The sequence below is a fragment of the Diabrotica undecimpunctata genome, chromosome 8 (genome assembly GCF_040954645.1).
Source record: "Diabrotica undecimpunctata isolate CICGRU chromosome 8, icDiaUnde3, whole genome shotgun sequence".
In the NCBI taxonomy this organism is placed as follows: domain Eukaryota; kingdom Metazoa; phylum Arthropoda; class Insecta; order Coleoptera; family Chrysomelidae; genus Diabrotica; species Diabrotica undecimpunctata.
Window position 1 is genome coordinate 38,927,679 of NC_092810.1, and position 20,837 is coordinate 38,948,515.

A 20,837-nucleotide genomic window follows, 5' to 3' on the forward strand; every position below is an offset into this window, starting at 1 on the left:
CTTAGATTTTGTTGTTTCTTTTGTATGAAAACTGCTTTCGGAACAAGAAAGTAACGTGTCCATTTTTATTACAAAATGTCAAGTAGTTTAAGAGATACATAATGCAAAAAAATAATTTTTATTTTGTAACTTCAAAGGGCTGTAACTTTTTTTGTGTACACTTTTGTACTAAGGTAAGTTGGATTCAATCAATTTATTTTTGTCCCCGGAAAGCGTGATTTAATTTGACATACCTTTTTGAAACACCCTGTATAACCCTATAGTCATAAGGTGGTTAGTTTATGGGTGGACGTGGACAAACTCCCAATTTGGCAGATTTGGCTGTTTACGGAGTTCTTAGCAGTATTGATCGTTGCTTAGCTTTTAAAGATTTATTAAATAACTACATATTACTTGTACGTGGTCATTCGTTCCAAAGCCACTCCTAAATCCGGCTTGCTCTAGTGGGTGCTGCTTTATGGTAAATTTAACTTCGTTCTTGGTGCAAGGCGATTGTACTGGGTGCTTGAGGAGACCTGAGGCCTTACAGCATGACGGTTCCTGTTTCATTATGGAAGCACGATTAAATATCCGGGCTCTAGAAGTAAGGCCGGTATGTGATATTTTTTTGTTTATAGAGAGATGGTGCACGTGGCTATTTAATTTCCTTAGCGGGCTTTAAACTTTTCGACGAGATTTTAAGTTAACGTTTAACGTTTTCAACAGTGTTCAATCAGCTTTTCGAGTCTAGGCTGTAACTACAGTAGCAGGAAATCCTTCATATTATTTCTTTCACTACAACAGAGTATATATTATTTATTAGCTATTTTGTGTTGGTAAGATTCAGCCAAGACATATGTCTAGACAACTCAATCGGATTTTTAAAATTCCAAAGCGAGCGTGGGAAGGAGAGAATCAGTGTGAGGCTTAATCCTACCTCCAGAAGATATGGGTGGTGCTGTTTATGTGGGAAACTAGAAAGTACTTCACGTTTGGCTGCGAGAAGAGTTTTCATAACGCAGATTTAAAGGTGTTTTGGGCATGTAACAGGGTCTCAAGCCATATATGAAGGGTAGGAAGAAGTAGGCAATGTACATCAATGCGCAAGGAAAAGGGTGAATAACAAGACGTAGTTATCTAAAAAGTGTACAATGTTGTTGATTGTATTGTCCCCAGTCAATCTGTGAAAAAATTATCGATTTCATGTAAAGATCTTCTACAGGTTTTTGAAGGTTCTAAAACGTATATGAAAGATAGCTGATGACAAGATAAACTCTAATTCAGAAAAATCAAATTGTGTTGCATGTTTTGTTTTTGGTTAAATTCAAATGCGACTTGCTCGTAACATCTATCACTTAGATTCGTTCCATAATGCCTTTGTTTCTTTTTCTATTAGTTAATATATGAAAGGGGTGCCTTTTCGTTGATATCTTCTGCTTTATACGACCACTTCTGAAAAGGATATAGGACTGGTAATTAAGCACACAAAAAGTAGACGTTATTCTGTTTTTATTTTGTGAAAATTACAATTACTATGAATATTTTTTGTCATCACATTTTATGCAAATAAGGAAGTGATAAAACTAGGTTTATACACATTAAAGAAAAAAAAAACAAAACTAACAGACTAAAAATTTACACATAATCACTTGACTTCTTCCGAAGAAACAGCTAATCTATTCGTTTCAGAAGAAACCAAGCTAGAATAGATACTATGAAAATAACAAATGGTACCGGCACCAACGGGCTTTTCTAAACAAAATCCCTTTCAAACGCAGAACGGGTTCTGCGGATTTAGCGGTACCGGAACCTATAAAACCTATGATAAAACTTATATATACATGATAAAATTATTAACAAAAAAAATGTTAAAATCTGTCTTAAGACGAAGATGTGTCAAGCCGATAGTACACAAAGGCTTCGATAGTTCCTTAAATGTAGAACATGCGCGGTGAAATCACCTTCAATCAGAACCAAGACACATACCTTGCAGTCCAGGCATCTGGTTGAAGTGCTCCAAGCAATGGTTTCAGTGTGCAAAAACAATATTTACAGACAAAATGATATATTCACTAAAATAATTATTAATATGTAATAAAATCTTTGATAAGACAGATAGCACTTTAGAAAATCTATGAAAACCTGTAATTTGAGTTTTAAAGTCTAGAAAGATACAAGAGAAAAATGTGAATGCTTAGAATGAAATTCAATATATATTCTTTTATCTAGAAGTAATACCTGGCTTTAAAATCTAGCTTAGACATACCAAAAACTGTGTGGAAAATGACGCTCCAAGAGATCTTGGTCCGGTATGGATTTAAAGATGATTCAAATCGATTACTTCTCAAATCAATTACTAGTAGTCTAACTAGTACTTCCAACAGTACCCTTGATATCTTTAAGACTCTTGATACAATATAAACTTACTAAATTATGTTGATCAAGGTGGTGCTAGAACTGACGCTACCTAAAGAAGGATTAAACTTTCCGTGATAAACATAAACAAACTTTGCTGATAAGTTTATTCGGATGAAGCATAACGAGGCTTAAATAGCATCATAAGATGCAATCCAATCTACCACATTGGTTAGTTGAGAGGATTTTCACTGAAAGTAGTGGAATATTATCGTGGTGAAAGAGTAACTGTTTGTAGTAAAAAAATGGACAGGAACAAACAAAAATCTATCTAAAAGGACTATATTTCCAGTATTAAAAAGAGCTGTTGAACGAACTCTTCTCAAGAACAACTATTAAGTATTGCACCAATGTATCTGCAACACTTTAGCAGTGTTTTCTATACCTATTTCATTCTAGATATTCACATTTTTACTTTTAAAATTTAAACATTAAGTTGACCAGTACATTTAGTATTTTTTCACAGAAAAAGTTTACCTCTCCAAAATGTGTAACATTTAATACATTGCTATACTACATTTTGTGTAATGTTGGGCAGTGATAAGTCCAATGTGAAAGGTGGCAAAATGATACAGTGCTAAAGAGAACTTTCTTTTCAGTAACACATTTCCTAACAACCCTAGATTACGAAGTAAAAGGACAAAGAAAACTGTCAAAAACTACATTGCTTTTAGTACTCACCGAGCATATGAAGGACCTAGGATTTTCTACAACATGCAATACAATTTATGGCTTCTTAAATCAGTTTAAGACCTTATAGGATTGATATTTGAAATCATCCACCATTATAAACTATTTGTTTAAAAACTGATTGTAAACACGGTGACTATATTCGAAGTAGTTGATTAAAAAGTGTTTAAAATGAGTACATCTACTTTAACATACTAATTCCAAATGAGGTCACCAGATTCACCACAACAATAACCTTAGAAACAGTTCCATCTGCAAACCTTTGTAGGATAGATCTAACATATACATTAAATTTTCCAAGAAAACCATCAGTTTCATCAGTAAACATATATGACGCGAAGGATGAAAACCAAACTTTGTATCGCACTGTCTTCGGAGGAGGGGATCTTCGTGAAAAATCCATTTATGTTGACACGGTACCTTGAGTGGGTGAGTTCTTATGTTCCACTAAGCTTTGATTCTCACTAAACTTTCTAAATAATTAAAACAAGAAAATTGAAATATCTCGGACATATTACACGTGGAGAAAAATACACCTTGCTCCAACTGATTATGCAGGGAAAGATCCAAGGAAAAAGAAGCATAGGGAGGTGTAGAATGTCATGGCTGCGCAACCTGAGAGAGTGGTACGGATGTATATCAAATGAACTTTTCAGAGCAGCCGCTCTAAAATCCGAATAGCTATGATGATTGCCGACCTCCGCCGCGGAGATTGAACTTGAAGAAGAAACTTTCTGTCAACACGGGAAGCATATCGTAGGCTGCTCCAGAAGATCACATGGTCATACATATTCATAGCGGCTCTTGGAAATATAATCCAAGTAGTGATGCTGCCTTCCAATATCTGCAATAGAGTGAAACGGTAGGTTCTGCACGAAAGTACTTGAATAGACTACCACCGCCTTAAAAACTAATGAAAAACTAGTCTGGCAAATGTAAATAGTTATCCACGTTAAAAAGCCCCTGAACACTCAGTGAAGCCTGGTGCAGATGTAACTATGTCTCTCTTTTGAACAAAAAATACATAAACAACCCATTGCGTCTTCAAGCAAATTTCTCTTCAAAAATAGAAAAGGAATACGGTAAGAAGCCACTAAAGAATCTTTGAAACGATATTAAGAGCCGGTACGTAGCTCTATTGGTGATATAAAATTAATTCTTTCTGGAGGACCTACATGATTTGTATGTTATTGAAACGAAAAGTTATTATTCTGTGCAATTTTCTCATAAATAATACGTATTTTCCATATACAAAAAATGTATTCTGTAAATCATTTGCCACCTTCAAAAAACTTTAGCAGAGGTAAACTGTACAATAACAAAAAATAAAACCAATGTAGTGAAAACTATCTGTTAAAAATCGGCACGGACTGTCTGCTCTTCTTCCTTCTTTCTTCTTACCTAACTCGTGACAGGCTTCATGAGATGTGACAACAGCGCAAACAGCTCTTAGCTTCAAGCAATATAACCTACTAAATAGTTTTTGGGCAATTGCCCAGTACGGCGTCTGCGGGCTACAAAAAAAAAACAAAATTATAATAATTGTTACTACAATTTATAGAAAGCATAGAGTATTATGAAAGTGATTTTTGTAAAATATTATTTGTTTCTTGGTTAATTGTCCATTACGACAAGGTCTTATATAGAAATTAAGTCTCACTTTCATAAAACTATAAAAAATACCTCATTTAGAACACGTTGTATGATGTCGTTTTTGTCTTCAAGCTTATTATTACTCTATCAAAGATATTTAAAAGAAAATGGTTTATATACAATACATTTATTAACTTTTGAAAGTGTGCTATATAAGTGCTATTCGACCTGTAATATACGTATTATAGGAAGGAATATTCTTGGTAGTGTTGTAGCAGGTAACTGATTATAATCCCATAATAAAAGGGCGTTTGAAAAGTTTATTGCATAGGGTATGAATAGAATTGTTCTTTTGCAAATAATTTTGTTATCAATAGTGAAAGTGAAAACTTAAGCATCGTCAGTCGAGCTTGTTTAATTTGTTAACTACACACAACGCAAAAGTCTAGGGATATTTTTATAAATAGACGTATTTTGTTTATCTGTAATCAACTTAAAAAACGTAATACAAAATTTGTAGTTTAAATTGTTGTTTAATATGTCAAAAACCATAAATTGCAAAAAACAGAAAATTGGAGCAAAAAAATATATTGCAAATCACCCATGTTTCACATACCACCATAAAATGTCAAAAATACGAAATATAAACTTAAAATAAAGTATGGTCACCACGTTGGTTTATCACAGCTTCACATCTACTATTCATGCTCCGAATCACATTGTTAATGTCTGCTTGAGGTAGTTGTGTCCATTGTTCTTTCAGAAGCTCTTTTAATTGAAACTCATTGTAGATATTGCCCATATGTGGAGTAATTCTTCGTTGGAGCATGTCCCATACATGCTCAATGGAAATCAAATCCGGTGATTGTGCTGGCCACGGCAATACATCAATACTATCGTTATCCAACCAGTTTGTTACAATATGCGCAACATGTGGTCGAGCGTTATCATGCATAAAGTAAATATGTTCTCCAACAGCAGCAGCAAACGGACGCATAACAGGTTGAAGAATAGTGTCCAAATATTGCTGACTTGTGAAAAAGCCACGTGGGAAAATGAGGTCAATTTTTCCGTCAATCATGATTCCGCCCTACACCATTAAGGTACCACCTCTGTATGCATACCTTGAATATGTCGTAATCGTTCTCCATTTCCGGGTCGTCTCCAAACTGTTGTCCGGCGAGAATCTGGATGAAATCCATATCTAGACTCGTCACTAAACAAAACTGTGGCCCAGTCATTGTCAGTCCAATTCTGAAATTCTTGACACCAGGTTAATCTTGCAGCGTGATATTTCCTCTAGATAAAGGTGGACATCTCAGTGCTCGCCGACTACGAAGATTGGCTTCATGGAGACGATTCCTCGCAGTACTGCTGCTAATTGTTACATTATGTGCAAGCTGTAATTCATTAACCAGCTCGGGTGCTGTGATTGTTGGCTGCCTTCTGGCATTTATTTAACATTAAATATCGGTCTTGAGCGACGGTTGTAGAGCGACACGTCCTGGATGTTGCTCGGCTGGACTCCCAGTGTCTCTAAACCGATGCCACAAACGACTTACGACGCTTTGGGAGACACCCAGCTGGTCAGCATACCAGCTTCAAGAAGGCCCACGGCTCTATTCAGCTCGTCCAACGTTGAATGTTGTCATTGCATGGTAAAAAGCCAATATACTTAACTCACTTATTAAGTAAGAATGGTATAAAGCGACTAAAATTAAAAATACACAAAACATAAAAATGTCGATTTTTTTTGTCCCTTAGAAAAACATTCTAAAACACGTATTGCTATCAGTTTTACAATTTTTTTTTTTTTTTTTTTTGATAAGAAGTGAGGTCATGAAATTTCTGTCATTGGTATTGTCAAATTATTAAAATATCCTTAGACTTCTGCGTTGTGTGTATTTTGATTTTAAAATGCCGAAAATAACTAGTGTCGCTACTTGGATTAAACCTTACAAAGAGCCTTGTCTATGGATATAGACAAACTTTATTGTTCAGTTTGTGGCAAAATTGTAAGTACTAAATACTTAATTTTTTTCTATATTTGATACGATATTTAAAATATTTTAATGATTGCATAAATTAGCATTAATAAAACGGGAATAATATAGTTAAATTTTAATGTAATACCAATACCTATTTATGTACATTTTATTATAAAATAAATATTTTAACTATTGCTGAAATATCAGTGACTGCCAAGCGATAATCGTGCAGTTACTTGAATGGAATAGTTCTTCCTAAAAGACTTGTCCATGCATTAATATCTTAAAATATACCTCTTTTAAAATTGTTCAATGAAAACTTAACTTCTTTTTTAAAAAAATATTGTAAATTAAATATTCAAAGTGAAAGGACTCTAATTTAATGATTGGTGTTCTAAGCGATCGAATCTTATCAAAATCCTATTTAATTTCATGCAAGCAGTTGGAAAAACCATCTCTGCAACAATATCACCCTTTGTACTAGAAGAAATATCAATTTTTTTTTCTTCCTGCAGTAGTTCCTTACCATGAATTATTATGCTGTACCATATACACTGTAAGTCAGTCAAATGGAATAAATTAGATAATTAATAAATGAGGAAGTATTCGAAAAAACGTTCGAACACGTCGATTATTATTTATAGTTGCGCATTTTTTTCCATAAAAACTTTTTATACGGGGTGTCTCAGATAACGGTGGCCAATACCAACTTGCTTATTTTAAATAGAACACCCTGTTTTTAGATTCCCGAGATCATTTTAGACATTTTTTGAATACAATGTCCTATACCTAACTTTGATTGTTTCGGAAATATTAAGTAAAATGCAAAAATTCACATTTAGAAAAGAAAATTATCTATTTGTCGAAAGTCGCTTCAACATATTCAAAAACTTCTAAATAATTCAAATCTAAACAATATTGTCAATATATGAGATGTTCAAAATGCTCCCCACGAATATCTTGGCAACACCCTAACCGTGAATAGAAATTTCTTCTAACGTTACTCAACATCTCAGATGTGATCGATCTAATCGCAAGCGTTATTCGTCTTCGTAAGTCAGCTAAGTCAGTGGCGTTAGTTTTGTATACAATACTTTTCACATATTACCATAAGAAAAAGTCTAATGGCGTCAAATTGGGGGATCGTGGTGGCCCTTCCATCGATCCTCGCCTCCCTATCCACCGATTTGGAAATATTTGGTTGAAGTACTGCCGGACATGGATTTGGTAGTGGGGTGGTGCTCCATCTTGTTGAAACCATATCATATTCGCTGGAACTTATGGGTTTCCTGGATCAGGATACAAGTTGGCCAACGTTGGCACTACATTATTTTGGAGCAATGCTAAATAATTGTCGCCATTCAAATTGCCATCTATGAAAAAGGGACCTATGATCTGATCTTCAATAATTCCTGCCCACACGTTAATCTTCTCAGGGTATTGAGTATTGCCTTCTCTCATCCAGTGAGGATTTTCTCTGGACCAATATCGGCAATTTTGCCGATTAGCATGACCGTGAAGAGTAAAGGTGCACTCATCAGAAAACAAAACATGTTCTAATTGGATCCCATTGCTGTCTAACATTGCCATCATTTGTTCACAAAAATACGTTCTCCTATCAAAATCATCTTCCATGAGCTCCTGAGTATGTATAATTTTATAGGGATGTATTTTGTGTTTTTGTAATATTCGAATAACCGATGAATAGCTAATATCGAGTACTGGGGCTGCTTTTCGAACAGATGTATGTGGGTGTTCCTCAAACTCAACCATAACAGCCAATTTGGTATCCCCACTTATTGCATTGGCAGCTTCTTTTTTTACGTTCCTAACATGGCCCAGCTCGTGGAATTGCTTCACTATTTTACTAATTGTCCCTTGAGATATGTGCGGCAAATCAGGAAATGCTTCGTGAAATAAACGAGTTACTTCCATTTGCGTCTGTGTCTTATCCCCATAGCCAATCATCTGTATAATTGTAATTTTGTGCATTTCTATTAAATGAACCATTTTTCTGACTTGCGGTTAATGAAATTCAAACGACTATAGCACTGACAACTACTTCTGTCATGGAACAATAAAACATTGGCGTTTTAAACCAAAGTAAACAATTTTTGTTTTTTTTTAACATATCAATAAAAAGTAAAAAGGAATGCTTAAATAGTTTTTGCTTACTTTATCATTACCAAGACCTAAATGGGCAAGAAGTATTATGACAGTGGTAGCGACTTTCGACAAATAAATAATTTTCTTTTCTAAATGTGAATTTTTGCATTTTACTTAATATTTCCGAAACAGTCAAAGATAGGAGGTATAGAACATTGTATTCAAAAAATGTCTAAAATGATCTGAGGAATCTAAAAATTAATTAATATACAGGGTGTTCTATTTAAAATAAGCAAGTTGGTATTGACCACCGTTATCTGATACACCCATATAAAGTTTTTACGGAAAAAAATGCGCAACTATAAATACTAATCGACGTGTTCGACCGTTTTTTTTTTTCGAATACTTCCTCATTTATTAATTAGCTAATTTATTTCATTTGGCTGACACACAGTGTATGGTCAAGGCAGGACAAAATTTAAAAATATTTTATACACTTAATACACGCTACTTGTTTAGCAAATGGAATAAACAGGTGTGGAAGCAATTAGAAAAAAGTTTCCTTTTGTAAACTCCCTGATATCAGACATAAAAAAGTATTCCTCAAATCTCCTATAAGAATTCAACTTTGTAAAGAAATGCTTCTAAATATGTATTCCAATTCTATTTTTTCTATTCAGACTATTTCGTAGATTTAAAAAATATAATTAACGCTTTAACGGATTAAAGTTCCCAATCTCTGCTAGATGCTAAACAAATTTTTAAAAACAACGTACTTCAGAAGCAACTTTCATTCATTAAATTAAGTTTGCTTCAAAAAACTATTACTCAATTAGAATCATCAAAGTTATCCTTGGTAGAAAGCATAGCCTTAATAAAAGAAATTAAGATCAGCTTGTTAAAATGTTAAGGGGAAGACTGGAAAAGATATTTTTCAAAAATTTGAAACAATAATTCAAAAAAAACCTTGGTTTTCAGAAACATGAGGTAGCTGACGTTCTTGTTGGTAATTTTTTCGAAGAAATAGATGTAGAACCGAATATTTTTATGAATTTAAAATATATTCCCATTACATCCGTTGACGTGGAAAGAACTTTCTTAATTTAAAAATATATGTACACAGATAAAAGCCATATATTTACAAATATATGTTTTATTGGAAATTTTTGAAAAACATTTGGTTACTTATGGTTTCCATAATTTTAAGGAATAGTATTTTACTTTTTTTACGACTTTCATTACAATTAATTAGTACATTACAATTGCCTACTTAGTTTGTAAATTTATTTATATTGTTTTCCAATTATTAAAATAAACAGTAATTAATTTAACATTATTAAATACATGTTTCCATTGTCGTACATATTTTCTAAAAAAAATGCATATTTTCTAAAAGAAATGCATATTTAATGCATACTTCTTGGGTAAATTAGTGGATATTTATGCGCACAATTTTCAGAAAATCGACTTTTGGAGAAATTTTTGCAATAATCAAGCAAAAAATTAACAAAAATAACTTTACAAACCCTCATTTTTATAGAGTTTCTATGCTTTTTCGGTAAAATTGGGTCACTTTTCCATATAATTTACCGCTCTTCCCTGGTCTATTATAGTCAAATTAGCTCTTATATTCACACATCGATGAGACTAGTAAAAATATCTTGCTTTTCATATAAACATAAACTTAAATACATATTAAATGACCTAAATTTAAGGATAAAACAAAAACCGACATAAACATATTCATCTATGCTTCGTGAAATAAATTACTGCGAATAATCCAATTAATTAAAACGATATATATAACAAAATAGCGAGTACACAACGTTAAATTCTATATGCATAGGTTAGCATATATTCGAAATGAAATTCAAATAATTATTTCACGAAACATACAAATGAGGTAAATCCGAAACCAACAGTGCCCATTAATATTAAATTAGCTGTAAAAATACTTCCATTCGGTAGGTTATAAAGTGCGTGTTTGTTTTGTTCGCTTTTTTGTTCGGCTTTAAAATGTTAATAATAGGATTTGAATTAAATACCGAGCAAATGTTTAATGATGAATATATGTACAACAGTCTCTGTGGGATTATCTCTGCGCAGTAACAATGAGCACACTCCAAAATATTCCAAGTATTTTGGAAAATAATAACGCCAGTGCATGGATAATTTACATTATTAGATCGGTAGTTTTGCCTTTGCCACAGAATTAATGATATTAATTACTTGATATTTTCATTATATACATAATTATATAACCTCAAAATGATACTTCGACAAAAAGAGAAGCAAATACTTCATTTATGTTGTAATTATAATCAAAAAGTATAGGAAACCATTATATTTGTTGAAAATATGGTCCGTATTAATAACAAACTAACTGACCTGTAAAACAAGCAAACCTTTTATGTAACATTTGCGTTGAGTTCTTGACCTCTTTTTATTTTTCTCTTTCAGTGTCATTTCTTAATCTTTCACAATATTAATTTTTGTTGACTTATTCAAATTGTTTTGAGCATATAAAAAGGCGAGTTTTGGCATCTTTTGTTGCCGCTCCTCGCATACCAGTGCCATCGTGTTCTCTCATTCCAGTCTTCTTCGAGAAGTGCACCCATATGAGTTTGTAGTGTCAATTTTTTTCGATCACTCCACGGTTGTTTCTGTGTGTTCATGTCGAGTTCCAAAGCTTTCATTGCATTCTTTCTTGCACCTACGATGATATAACATTTTCGCGAAATATTCTTATCTGAAACCCACGTTTTCGGTATATTCTTCAACACTGGCCAAATCGTACAACCTGGTAAATATTTCTGTTAGTTTTCTTTGTTAGATTTCTACTTCACAAGACTCGATGTAGTGCTATGACCATAATTCTTCCATTTTTTATTGTTTTCTGGATATTTTTATATTGTCTACCAAGATATTTATACTCTAACTCTCTCTTCGCCTGGCTTTTTGTTTCTATATCTACTCTATGTTTCTTTTTAATACTTTCTAAGCAGTACCTGGCTATTTACAAAGAGCATTGTATAAAGAAGGATACCATGAGAATAATATGTTTTGTTCACTGATTTCTCCATTCGAACTAATTGATCAAACGATATGAGACTTCTTTTCTCGACACACTTAAGAGCGTAGGCGCAAAAATTCGCGCCAACGCTTTTTAAATGCATTCATTTTTTTTCGAATTCTGAGAAAACTAATAAATATTTTTGAACAATTTAAACGCAGAATGAAAGATTACATTTCTACCGAGGGCCAAAAGTCCCTTAGAATAAACAAAAAGTTTCTTTTAAATGAGATATTTGAAATTAAAAATCACACTTAATTTTCTCCTCTTTTTCAGCCCTGTAACTTTCTAAAACAAGCATAATAGAAGTTTTCAGGGACTTTTTGCTCTCGATAATAATGTAATCTTTAATTCTGCGTTTAAATTTTTCAAAAATACTTATTAGTTTTCTCAGGATTCGAAAAAAATGAATGCATTTAGAAAGTATTGGCCCGAAATTTTGCGCCTACGCTCTTAACAATTGTTTGTGTTGCCAATCTGACACGGCTTCTCGAGCATCCCACAGCATGCTGAGTAGTAAAATGGCTCATGCGAAACCTCCTATGGGTAGGTCAGGGAAATAAAAAAAAAAGTACCCTGCTTTGTAACACTTAACAAGTCAGACAAACTACAGTTGTTTTGAGTAGTATGGACCTCTATAACAAAAACCTATATGATTCCTGTAGTCGATTTTTTGGACTTGGTTAGTTATTAACAAATTAAGGTCAAAAAACGGTAAATTTTTTCGTCTATCAGCAAAAATTGAAGGGAAAATTTATCGCTTTATGAGCTCAATTTGTTAATAACTACTTAAGTCCAAAAATTCGACTACAGGAATCATATAGGTTTTTGTTATAGAGGCCCATACTACTCAAAATAACCGTCGTTTGCCTGGCCGGTTCAGTGTCACGAAAAAAACCTTATTTCCCTGGTCTATATAGGTGAAGGTGTATATAATACCGCAGGACAGCTGTGAATACAGTATTACAAATAGTATTACATATAATATTACATATAAATATTACAAGTATTATTATTCTGTGACAAAAACAGTTATCAATGATTAATATTATCGACAGTGAGAAAAGTCTTTAAAGTTGTTACATTTTTTTGTTTTTAATCAAGTGTTGAGATTATTACAACAAACGACATATATTTCTATTATATTCAGAGAGCACTTACTAGCCAACCTCTTGGAAATATTTTCAAAATTGCGATATTACAAGCGAGAGCGAGATCATCAAGTTCTACAAAAAGAAATTTCAATTCCTCCTTATTAAATTTCTTTATCTAAAACACCGAAAACAGCTGTGAGCTAGCGCCGCTACTAAAAAGCTAAAAGATAAAAGAAAAAAAAAAAAGAAAAAAAAAAAGGTATTTCTAGGACGTCATCTAAAAGATCATGCTTTATGTTATAGCGCTCTATAAAAGCTCATCAAAAGCTTCCTGATAAACTAAGTGTTTATTTTCACCTTTATGTCTTCATAAAGTTTATATAGGAAATCAAGGGAATGAGGATACAAGTAGTTATATCCTATACGGAATATACGGGATGTACGGGAAACTCTATACAGGTATAGAGTTTGGTGTACATGAATAGAGTAATTATACCGTATATAGCTGAGTCTGACCCTCAAGAAGCCTAGATTTTAAGTTCAGCAATTCAGATTTACTGTTCATTGCCAGAGCAGACTGCCTTTTTTTATATGTAAAAGGCCAAATATACATTGAAAGAATTTAGATAACCCAACATTTTTTTATATAAAGTTCAAGTTATAAGGATTAAAGAAAAATATGTAAACACGACCAAAATCTCTAATTTTAAGGGGTGAGATTGATCATTTTTAAAAAATCAATGACTTTTTGCAGTATTTTAAAGAAAAATCGTGATATCGATATAACTTTTTTTAAATTGTGGTAAATTGAATATAGAATAAGGAAATATTTATTAGGATCAACATTAACACCTAAATTCGGGGTTGAAATAAGTTCAGTAACTAAAAATCCGAAAATTCGCTGACAGGTTTTGCATGGGTGGTAAAAATGATTACGTAAAGCATACAACACGGTCAACACCCTCTGTTTTTCTATACCATCCCTCCACTCCGGCCGGCGGAGTGTAAAAACTTTGTAATTACTTTTTGTGTGTGGTCAAAACGATTATATCAATCATAACAGTATCGCAATAACTATTTGCAGTGTGCTCCCTTATGACCCATTTGCCTGAAGTGGCTGAAATTCAAAAAAGTAAAGAGGTGAAAGGAGGGGAACATTGCAAATAGTAATTATGGTAAAGTTATGATTGACAGAGTTCTTTTAACCATCCACGAAAACTCTTTGCAAAGTTGTTCAGCGAATTGTTTTCAGTCACTCTCCCTCTTTTCCATCCCCTGAAGTGAGATAATAATTGGGAACTACATAATGATTTTAATAAAGCTAAGGTTTACAAAATCGTTTTCACCACCTGTTTATAACGTTTTTCAGCGAATTTTTGGGATTTACACTCACACACCACTCTGGACGGGTGATAAAGAAGAACACTGCAAATATAAATTGTAATGTTATGGTTGACAAACTAACAATCCATGAAAATCCTTATGGAGCGATGATAAAGAAAAACTCCCTGCACGGCGATTTTTGATAAAGTTATGGTAGAAAAAATCGTTTTCACCGCCCTCGAACACCCGTCACAAAGTTTTTAGCAAAGTTTCTTGGTTTTAGATACTCACTCCTCTTTTCGTCCTGCTATAGTGAGGGAATGGCAATTAGCAATTATCTACGCAATGATTTTTATTAAAGTTGTGGCTCACAGAAACGTTTTCACTGCCCGGGGAAAACCTTCACAAAGTTTCACTCACCCTCCACTACAGAGGTAGAAGTGGAGTGGTGATAAAGGGAACACTGCAAAGAATAATTATAAGAATGTTATGGTTGATAAAACAATTTTCACAAACCATGAATATCCTTACAAAATTTTTCGGCGAGTTTTTTGTTTGTTAGTCACTCTCCTTCAACTTTCACTCTCGGAATGGAATTCGGATATACAGAGAAGCCATCTGCAGGGTGATTTTTGATAAAGTTGTGTTTGTAAGAATTGTTTTCACAATAGAAACCACATGTTAAGAAAAAGCGTAAAAAATTCAGGAATAAAAATTTAAAAAAATGTATTGACCGTAAACGTATAATAAACTCTTAGTGGTTATCTGGTTAACGATCTCCAAGATTGTCACTAGTAAGATAAAAAAGAAGAAGACGCCATAGTCATTACCAGAGGAGGGAAGCTTCATTTGGTACGCGAGCTTTTTCCTCAGGTAGAAGATTGGAGGGAGATGGTTACAGGCTCTGTGGAGGCGGAACCATTTACTGAAACGGAATTGGACGAGGCCTTAGAACGGATCAGGATCAGAAAGGCGCCCCGCATGGATGGACTCATGTTGGAGAGGGTGAAGTTCGCTGCAACAACAGAATTTGTGAGCGTAAAACAGCAGTTTCCATTTCAGTTGAAAAGCTCGTGAAGGGCCGTCTCCTTGAGTGAGAGTTTCAAGAGAAGAATGCGCTAAGTGACCGGCAATATTGTTTTATGGTCAACCAAAGATGCGGTATTGGAAGTGACCTCTTTGGTACAATAGGATATAAGGAGGTGAGCTACTCTGATCCTGGTGGATGTAAAGAATACGTTTAACATAGAAATTGGATATTAGTGAGTACCTGGTCAATGTGGTTGACAGATACTTTACAGACAGATCTACACAAATAGAGGAACCAATACTAGTATCAAGCTGTCAAAGGGTGTGCCACACAGGTCAGTACTTAGATCTACCGTGTGGTGGGGTACTGAGGCTACAATTACCGAGGGGCTGCACACTTGCAACTTGTGCAGATGACCTAGATGGCTAGCTCTCCTCAGAGGTAATTCGGCTAATTTCTAAGACAAATAATGATAGCTAGAACGATCGCAAGGGAGATCAAAGCGTAACATGAGCTCAGAGCTCCATGAAGACGATTTTGATACAGTATACGAGCCAGAGTTTTAACCTTGTTTAGGCTTAACGCCTCTTCGAGGAATGGGTACTCCTTTCTTTCGGAGTAATGGCGGTATGATAAACGTGATGATTGTTGTATTGGTGAAGTAGTGGACTACTAAGGAGCTATGGTTCAGAAGATAGCGTGTTTGTGTGAACGATATATAAGGAGCGAACAAGAGGAATTTGGGTGAATTTTGCCAAGCATGTCAGAAGAGGTACTTCAGGGGTTACCAGCCATACAGTAGGAACGGCTCTTTATCAGCGTTTTGGCTTGCAGTGGTTAACTGCGATATTTAATAGGGAATGATTCTAGAATTTCAAAATACTCATCAGGGAATTCATGTCCAGTGTTGTGCAGAAGTTTAGCTGGATGAAACGGAACTTTTCTTTTGGGAAGCCTGGCGAATATTTGCCCTTGGCGATTGCAAGGAGTCTTTCGTATTCGTTTGGCTTTATTGTTCGAGCCTGCAATGTTTCTTAGGACATACCTCCTGTTGAGGGATAGGATTCTGTTCTTAATTGGTGTGATATTTGCCAGTGTATGTATGTGTGCTGATGGATATAACCTGCTCTGCTTCATGCAGTATCTAAGGATTTTTCTTTCGGTTGCCGTAATGGCATTGATTTCGAAGGTCTTTAGAGAAGCATAGACGTATGCCTTGTATTCGATGATGGGTCTGATGAATGTTTTGTAGATGTGCACTAAAGTTTTGGATGACGTCTTTCCCAGTTTACCGGACAACCCTGCCAGGAGTTTAAACCTCTTTCTCACCCTATCTAGGGTATCTTGAATGTCGGTTTTCCAGTTGAGGGTCCTAGTAAAATGAACTCCTACATAGGAAACCGAGTTTCTAAGAATAAGGTCCTCTCCTAACAGGGTTATTCGGCCCTGGACATAGCGACACTTTGAGGTTTTGAATAAAATTGCTTATGTTTTGGAGGGATTTATCGTCACTCTCCATTTGTTGCACCATCTAATGATTCTATCAAGGTAGTTTTACGCTCTCTCGGATACAGACAGTCGTCCATGTTCTCTGTGTGATCCTGACGTGAGTAGAGCAGTGTCATCAGCGTAAAGTCGAAGGGACTCCGATCTATACTGTGGGCGGGGATGTCACTGTTGTAAACTGTGTATAATACTGGTGCAAGTATTGAGCCCTGGGGTACTCCAGCATGTGGAGTAAAGGGGGTGGATAGGTACTTTGATACTTATCGTCCGATTAGAGAGATAAGATATAGTATAGAAAAACAGACCTCCAGACGTTATTAATAAATGTCAAGAAGAATCTACAACTTTTCTTATAGAGTTTTAAGTAAATAGTTCATACGACTAAATAGAGAATTAGTAGCCTTTGTGATTGTATATCGCACACAGAACACTCCTATCTAATAAACTTTGATGGCGTCATAAGGTGACGTCTGATAAAATGTGTATTTGAAAATAAAAGTTGATTGTTTTCCAAAAATGAACGGGATACGTAAATACCAGTTTCTTGGTATGGTATCTAAAATTTCTTGTATATAAAATATTGAAAAGCGTCACTTCCAACGAACTATATGTAATTTCTATGATAATTTATCGAAAAATTTGCGTCTCACTTTAATAACTTTTATAATGAACTGTCAAAAGTGTCGAGACGTAGCTTCCGTTTTATTTATACGAAGACTGGATTTACATTTATTAGACGATGCAAAATAGAATCGATATGTAGTAGTTTGCGTAGCAACTAATAGCTCTCCATATATCTGATGGTATTTACAAATATATTTTTAATCAAAACAAATGATTATACACTCCAATTATGCATGAGTATTCTTCTTTTTTAAATTAAAGAAGTCTGCAACAGTAAATTTTATTTGGACTATTAATAATGAGTGGTATCTGTCAAAATAAGTGGTATCTGTCAAAATATTACCAAGCTGAGCGGACGGACTATAATCTGGTAAGAAAATTAATAACATTATTCAGAGGTTTAGATATAATTGTCACCGTAATTTATATTGCACAATTATATAAAACGCCCCACTCAGCAACAAGATGCTTAATCTCGAACCACTCCAGTAATAACGAACCCTTTAATTCCGCTTTAATGTTTATACCTCCGTAAAAGACAGGCGAGCGAGCCACGGTCAGGGCCACGGAGGCTGTTTTCCCAAGGGTTTGACCCGAACGATACCTTTCTCCTGAAACGTTCAAAGCAAAGCCCGCCGCTATTTGTAAAATTAAAATTCAATTAGGAAACGCAAATAATGAATTAGACGTGAAACACCGAAGGTTGCTTCAAAAGAAATCCTAACACTCGAATTATTACAAGAAATCAAGGCTGGGTGATTGATGTCCTTTACTTCGAGCCGAAGTGGCTGTTTTAATATGATTTTGGAATTAATTGTGAAGGAAACTCATTTTTATAGGGTGTTTTCAAATATTTCAGCGAGCTTTACGTAGCCCGGAGACACAGTGGTGTCTTGTCGTCTAAAGTAGATGGCGTTGAGTAGCAATACCACTCTTGCCAAGTAGGAAGTTTGTTAAAGTACCTGTTTTTCTCTCTCAGTCAGTCTTACGTTCCGGCTGTAGCTTACGAGTTCTCAATAAAGGTCGTGGCATATTATCGTGGACGTTGCGTTTCCAGCACATAGCGTTTCCGAAAAATATAATTTAAATGGTTTTAAATATGAACAACGCACACTGTCCGGAACATAGCGTTTCAGACACTTAACGTTTCCGTTCAGTATATTCGAAAACAATATTTTACTGATGCCGACGGCTACGTAACCGGTTTGTAAGGATAATGTTAATTAGATGTCCGTCGTTTTCCCCTAATTGTTTATTTAGATCTTTGTTTGATTTTGATACAGAGTATTTAAAAAAATTAATTTTCGAGGCTATTTTGTCATTTATGCATGTGTTTTTATTGCTTTGTGACAATTAATCACGGAAGTGATAAACAATTAGGAATTTAATAATAATTAATAGGTTTAACAATTATTTTAGAATGAATAGGATTCAGTTTAAATATGTTTTAAATTTAATTTCACCTTCAGTTAAAAAAAAAATAGTACATTTAACGAAACCATACATATCAAGCCAAAAAGTATTTTTAAAAAGAAGAGGTATCACTTCCGTACAAAAGTCTTAATTGTTTATCACTTCCGTGATCAATTGTCACAAAGCAATAAAAACACATGCATAAATGACAAAATAGCCTCGAAAATTTTTTTTTAAATACTCTGTATCAAAATCAAACAAATACCTAAATAAACAAGGGGAAAACGACGGACATCTAATTCACATTATCCTTACCAACCGGTTACGGCTCGTTACGTAGCCGTCGACATCAGTAAAATATTGTTTTCAAATATACTGAACGGAAACGTTAAGTGTCTGAAACGCTATGTTCCGGACAGTGTGCGTTGTTCATATTTAAAACCATTTAAATTATATTTTTCGGAAACTAAACGCTATGTGCTGGAAACGCAACGTGCACGATAATATGCCACGACCTTAAAGCGACACAATGATTATAAAAAGAGCAAAAGCGTAAAAAAAAAATTAAGTGTACACAACATGACGCATGTGGAGCCCTCTACAAAATATATAGAGACGGATATCATATTATGATTTCTTATACCTTAAAATCCTTAATCCTAAAGGGTACCCCCTCGTGAAAAATGCCCTCACTCCCAGAGTTCATTTTTTTTTATTTTTTTACGTTCTATGTGACTAAAAAATAAGGCTCAGCGTAATTTTAGCCCAACACCCCTTCACCCTTCCACCAGAAAAGTCAATTTTTCGTTTTTTATACTTTTACAAAACTTGTCTATTTTTTATAGACTTGTAGGTTGAGCGTACATAACCTAAAAATGATTGTATTTTTCAAAAACTACATAGAACTTCTTTTGCGCCATTTTAAAAAATCTGAAAAACTGCTTTTTTGGGGATTTTGGGGGATTTTCTCCATTTTATAGACTTCAAAATAGATTAAATAAAGGTCTTTTATAGGGTATATATCAAGTTATTAATTAAATAGGGTCTTTATGACATTAAAAAATTGGGCAAAATATCTTTTAATTCCCCCCAAAAAAAACACTTTTTCACGGTTTTTTAAGGTTTTGGAGGGGGTAATCATATTTTTTGAAATCGACACAATCTGAATCTATTTTCTCATGTTCTTACTGTTTATCTAATTAAAAAATAGGACTCAGCGAAATTTTTCTATTTTTATAAACCCGTTTTTTTTTTTTTTCGAAAAAAAAACATTTTTTTCGAAGTGGCTGCAGGTCCATTTTATATTTTGCATTTTTAGGTTATGTACACTCAACTTACGGGTCTATAGACAAATTGCGCCGAGTCTTATTTTTAAATCACATAAAAAGTAAAAATACGAGAACGAGTTAAGGTGTTTCGCCCAATTTTTGAATGTTCTAAAAGCCTATATATATATATATATATATATATATATATATATATATATATATATATATATATATATATATATATATATATATATATATATATATATATATATATATATAATATATAACTGTTTTGGATGGGTTGGAGTCAATAAAAAGGCTATTGGTTAACTATTTTTTTATTCTCGAGCTTTCAATTGTGTTTACAATTATTATCAAGAGCTAAAAAAGACAAAATACTTACAAGGTTGAACTAAAAAGAAAAAACAATTTTTTGTTAACTTACCAAATAAAAAAAATAGTTTAGTAAGTAAAAATTACTGCTAATACATAATTTGGTAAGTTAACAAAAAATTGTTTTTTCTTTTTAGTTCAACCTTGTAAGTATTTTGTCCTTTTTAGCTCTTGATAATAATTGTAAACACAATTGAAAGCTCGAGAATAAAAAAATAGTTAACCAATAGCCCTTTTATTGACTCCAACCCATCCAAAACAGTTATATATTTGTTCCAAACGAGTCACAAGTACTTCTTTTTTCTTATATATATATATATATATATATATATATATATATAT

The 20,837-nt window shown here is 33.7% G+C and overlaps 1 protein-coding gene across 9 annotated transcripts in view; it reads right to left on the minus strand.

Moving 5' to 3' along the window:
• Nucleotides 1-1,471: 1,471 nt before the first annotated feature.
• Nucleotides 1,472-20,837, minus strand: part of tmod (tropomodulin) — a 351,180-nt gene continuing 331,814 nt past the window's right edge. For all 9 annotated transcript variants that reach the window (XR_011951597.1, XR_011951596.1, XM_072540128.1 and 6 more), the window contains one exon: nt 1,472-4,598. Coding sequence is in view for 1 of the 9 variants with exons in the window: in XM_072540129.1 (XP_072396230.1) it covers nt 4,540-4,598 (59 nt within the window). In the remaining 8 variants the exon portion in view is untranslated. The remainder of the gene's footprint in view (nt 4,599-20,837) is intronic.